The sequence below is a fragment of the Monoraphidium neglectum genome (genome assembly GCF_000611645.1).
Source record: "Monoraphidium neglectum strain SAG 48.87 unplaced genomic scaffold scaffold00785, whole genome shotgun sequence".
Taxonomy (NCBI): Eukaryota; Viridiplantae; Chlorophyta; class Chlorophyceae; order Sphaeropleales; family Selenastraceae; genus Monoraphidium; species Monoraphidium neglectum.
In genome coordinates, this window is record NW_014012843.1 from 16812 (window position 1) to 21632 (window position 4821).

Consider the following 4821-nt stretch of genomic DNA (forward strand, 5'->3'; position numbering starts at 1 on the left):
GCGCATAGAGGAGCGGGCGGAGGTGCGCGTGCGCATCGTGGGCGTGCGCATCGACGCTGCGGAGCTGGTGAGCGGGCCGGGATCAGGAGGGCCACGCCCTGCTCCGCCGGCCTGACTTTGATATGAATCGGGGCGGGAGGGGGGTGGGCTTGGCGGTGGGGGAGGAGAAAGGACGCGATGTGGATGAAAACAGGACTCAAGAAACAGGGTCGGCCGGCGTGCGGAGGAAGCCTGGCGTTAAAGGCACCCGCAAGAGCACAAGCCATCCAAGCGGTTGCAGGGGCAGCAGCAGCTGTACCCTGCCTGCTTGCACTCCGCCTGTAGCGTGCTCACTCGACCAGGCCGGCTCCTCGATCGGCCCCTCTTCCCCCTCCCCACCCCACAACAAACGCAGTTCTGCATCGGGACCATCAACGAGGATTTCCTCGGCGTCATCACCTGACCGAGCCTTGACTGCCGTCATGACGCGCCCGTGTGTAACAGTTTTTGCATGCGGCGTGATTGTCATGCTTGGGAGGGAATGGGGGCCCTGCCCCTGCAAATCTGTGCCGCAGGCCTCCAGGTGGCTCCGGTCCACCGCCCCGGACGCATCCCACATGCACAGCCATCCGTCCTCATTGGGTCCTTTTGACGGCAATTATAACGACCAACATGCGGTTTTATGTTTGTATTGCACGGAACACATAACACATGACTAGACTGCGGCCTTGCCGTTCCCGCTGCCACGCAGCCCACCCGATCGAGCACAAGTTCTCACTTTTGAGACAGGAGACATCAACGATTGAGCCCGCTGACACGCTGCCGACTCCCTGCAACGCATAAAGCGACCCACAATCTTTGCGGTGCGCTAGTGTCACAGCGAAGCCCACCTGCTCACCGATTTAGTAGGGTATCAGCAAAGCCAAGCTTATCAAACACTTGGACCGGGCCGCAGTTGCCTTGTTCAGCTGAACAACAAGCTCTCATCAGCATGTGGGGCGTCCCTATGCAGCCCACCGTGGAGCTTAAACAGGATGTAGAGGTCGTCAATGACGATGACATCAGCGAGGAGGACCTCTACGCCTTTGACAGCTCCGACACGGACGAGGCCGGGACTTCATCACAACCTGGCCCAACGCTGGATGCGGCTGGTGAGCCATGCACTGCACCTGGTGCATAAGATCGTGTGCTGGTCAGCTGGCCCTGCTCATGGCTTGCCCTGGGCAACGGTTGCGGCAGCGACGTCGCAGCATGTTGCCAAGGCCGGCGGCCGGCCACGCGCGCATATGCCACATCACCCGACATGTTCCGGGCCTCTTCTGCGCAGGCTCGTCCTTCGCCACTCTGATAAGCGAGCTGACGGCCAGCGGCGCCAGCTTTGACGAGCTGCGGGACACCGCAGCCGGCGGCGGGGGCGCCGGTGGACCGGGTGCAGCGTGGGATGGCCAGGGTGCGCCGTCGCTGTCCTGCAGCATGCCCCTGCGTTCGTCCTCAACCGCGCTGTCAATGGTGAGAGGACCCTTGCTTGCTGTTCCAGGGGTAGAGCCTCAGACAGCAGGCCGGTCGGGGTTTTTGGGCTGGCCTCGTAAGTCGCCGCCGGAAGCTTCTCCGCGGGGACTCCGCAGCAGTGGTGCGCTTTTCGCCTAGACGCGCCCTCTCCAACACAAACACGCCGCGCGCCCGCACGCCACGCCAGGCGTCCTCCGTGCCCATCGCGATCCCCGGCCTCTCGCGCTGGCCCCAGCCCGCCGCCGCCCCGACGCCCGGCCCTGCGACCTACAACACCGCACCCGTCTGCATCGCCTTCCCGCGCGCCGCCGGCGCCGCGCCGATGGCTGCGGCGCCCACGCGGCCGTGCAGCAGCGGGTTTGTCCCGCCGCACTGCATGACGGGAGTCAACGATTTCTGCCTCACCGCGGAGGGCGGCTCGCCCTCGGCCTGCCTCAAACGCGAGAAGCTGCGCACCCGCAACGCGATCCTGCGCAAAACCGGGTTCCTCTGAGGCTGGCGCGGGCGCGGGGCCGCCCCTGCCGCCGGCGTGCACGCGGCAGGGAGGGCGACGGGGCGCGGCGTGGGGCTGCGCCGCGACGCCCGCTTCTGTGTGTTTGCTGCGGCCCAGGCCGCCGCGTCACCAGTTCCGAAGAACATGGGTTTTGCTGCACCACTTCGGCTCCATTAGCAGGAAATATTGCAACCTAGAGGGGAGAAGGGGAGTCGAATCAACCAACCTGGTCACGACGTCACCACAACAAAGCACCGCGCAGCAGCCGCGTGGCCGAGCGATCTGCCCCTGCCGTGCCGCCCGCGCCCTCGCCCGCCCGGGCGTGTCGAGCTGGCGCGCTCCGCTCTCCGCAGTGATACGTCCGCGGGTCGATGTGCTGTGGCGCCCATCGGCAGGGCGACGTTAGCGCACACTTTGGCCTGCTGCTGGCTGACTTCCCAAGGCCAGGTCGGCCGCGCGATAGCGCTCAAGGGCAGCTGCGCCGCGCCGGCCACTACAGCGATGCTTCTGAAGACAGCGCGGCTCTGGCGTCAGGGGCCGGCCGCAGCGGTCGCGCCCTGGCGCCGCAGCCTGCTTAGCTTGAAACCAATCGCTCGTCTGCGAGTCATGCCCCTGTTTTTGAGCCGCACACCTGTTGACACAGCGCGCGGCAAACGTTGCGCCTTCCAGACGTTCGGGCGGCAGGCGCCGCGGGCACGCGTCGCCTGCCTCCTTGCGTGCTTGTCTGCCCGCGCCTTGCTGTTTCTTGACCCGGCGCCGCGGCGCACGCCGCCGCAAGCAGTGCGCCGCGAGTCCTTTTGAGTACGTGGCTGTACATTCGCCGAGAGCGCCGGCCGGTCTGTTGCGCCGTGAGGCCGCCATTTTGAGGACAGAGGCCAAGCTTGCTTTGTGGCTCCCGCTGTGCACACCCACGCATGCGCCGACCCTTACGTTTTGAGCACGGATTAACTGGGCATGGGAGATGCCGTGCTGCGCGCAATCGCGGCTGCGGGGCTGCTGCACGTATGGTCAGCTAGCACGCATGCAGGTCAAAACCGCATGCCTGGGCTGTGCGGCCGCCGCTGTTGCGTGATTGGCGAAGCCAGGGAGCGAGCATCGGCCCCGGCCGGTTTCGCCCGCCGCTCCTCCTCCACATTCGCCATCAACAGAGCAGGGCATACGCCAGGCCCGTAGCGAGCATGCGTGCCCCCTTGCTTGCAAGCGCGCTGCGTTTTCTTTCCTCTAGTGCAGCACGGCAGCCCTGCGATGGCCGAGATGCAGCATGGGGCCCAGCTGTTGCTGTTTGGTTTGGGCAAAGGCATTGCCTTCTGCACTAGCCACCGCTCCCAGTTTTGCTGTCTGTTGTTGCGCGCCATTCCTTATTACTTGCTGCGCTTGCGGCTGCCGACCCTGCGCACACGCACACGAACACACGCACCCCTCAGCCAGGCTCCCTCCTAGCCCCCACTCCGGCCTCTGTGCACAGCCAACAGCCCTTGGGAGGGCCCCACGCTCCCCCGCTGCGCGGGCGCTTGGGACTGCTCACGTGGATGGCGAGCGTTGGACCCATTGGTGGTCGCTGCACACCACCCCTGCAGGGGTGTGTTTTGCACATGTCGCGCGGTCCCCGCACCCGTTGAGCTGCTGAGGCCGCTCCTGCGAATGACGTGGCACCCTTGGAAGCTGCCATCGCCCGTGCACGACCCCTGTGTGTGGCCTCTTAGCACATGTTGGCAGCCGATCTGCGCATTTGCGGCCGGCTCTGCTTCATGTGGCCTAGTGCCCACGCTGAACTACCCCCGTGCGCTACTTACCGTTGTCGCTGGCGCTCCCCCATTGGGCGCAACGCCCAGCAAATACCCCTGTGTTCCCTCCCCCTGCCTGTAAACTGTAAACTGCACTCTTTCTGACAGGGGCTTTTGGTGGCGATAAGTGGGACGCGTGGATTTCTGGGTCATGCGCACAGCGGAGTGATTGTCCAGCAGGCTAGTGCCGAGCACACCCAGCCAGCGCGCTGCTGCTGGATGGCATGGCGGGGCTACAGAGGGAGCCGGAAGGAAGGAGCGCCGGCGCGGCTGCCCCGGCCAAGGCGCGGTGCAAAAGCAGAGGGCAGGCAGCAGGGTCGCGCACGTGCCCCGATACGCGAGGGCCAGGCAGCAGGGGATGGATCGCAGTGGCCGTGGCAGCCGTGTGCTCATGCTGCCCGTGCGTATGCGTCTTGCTGCGGCCCGTCGAGGGTACGGCAGCTGCTAGCAGTGATGAGGCCAGATATAGCATAGCACAGAGGGTGGAAGGAAGAGCGCGCGCGCGAAAACGAGAGCAGCTGGTACCACGGAGGACAACGTGGGGCGCAAGAGGGTGCAGGAGGCAATGGGACGACTCGAGGGGGATCACGGTAACCACCTGTGCATTTTGTCGTCCGGTCGGGACTCTTCAAGAAAGAAACAAGACTCGACAGCGTGCGGAAGAGAGAAGCTGCCTCGAGGCACAGCCCGGCCGGCCAGCCCAGCGCGCCGGAGGCAGGGCCAGCTGAGGCTGCCAAGCCTCGGCGCCCGCACACACCCTGCCAGCCGGCCCCAGACTGCGAGGGCGAACCCCGACGCGCGCAGGGCAGCACCGCCCCCGCGCCCGCGCCCAGGCCGGCCGCCGGCTCAGTCCTGCATTGGCTCTATGGGCGGGTAGGGGTACTGCAGCCAGGGGTGCGCCAGGGCCTCCTCGGCGGAGGGGCGCTGCCCGGGGTCTGGCGTGAGCAGGTAGGCCAGGAAGTCCAGGAAGGGCGCGTCGCCCTGGGGCACGCGGTGGCGCAAAGAGGTGCGCTTCGGAAGCAGCAGCTCGTACCTTTTTTTGGGGGTGGGTGGGAG

At 66.0% G+C, this 4821-nt stretch overlaps 3 protein-coding genes across 3 annotated transcripts in view; 2 read left to right on the top strand and 1 right to left on the bottom strand.

Moving 5' to 3' along the window:
* MNEG_5322 (DNA-directed RNA polymerase II subunit RPB7) overlaps positions 1 to 442 on the top strand; it is a gene marked incomplete at both ends in the record, with an annotated part of 2249 nt that extends 1807 nt beyond the window's left edge. Inside the window, one exon of the mRNA XM_014046204.1 lies at positions 395 to 442. Within this exon, the coding sequence (XP_013901658.1) occupies positions 395 to 442 (48 nt within the window). The remainder of the gene's footprint in view (positions 1 to 394) is intronic.
* Positions 443 to 985: 543 nt separating this feature from the next.
* Positions 986 to 1981, top strand: MNEG_5323 (hypothetical protein; the record flags this gene model as incomplete). The annotated part of the gene is made up of 3 exons (XM_014046205.1): positions 986 to 1130; positions 1307 to 1488; positions 1676 to 1981. The coding sequence occupies 3 exons, from the start codon at positions 986 to 988 to the stop codon at positions 1979 to 1981; spliced, it is 633 nt and encodes a 210-aa protein (XP_013901659.1).
* A 2630-nt stretch (positions 1982 to 4611) lies between these two features.
* MNEG_5324 (hypothetical protein) lies at positions 4612 to 4798 on the bottom strand (the record flags this gene model as incomplete). Its single annotated transcript, XM_014046206.1, has 1 exon — positions 4612 to 4798. A coding segment is annotated over one exon (187 nt), but the record flags the coding sequence as incomplete, so codon positions are not given.
* Positions 4799 to 4821: the final 23 nt, after the last annotated feature.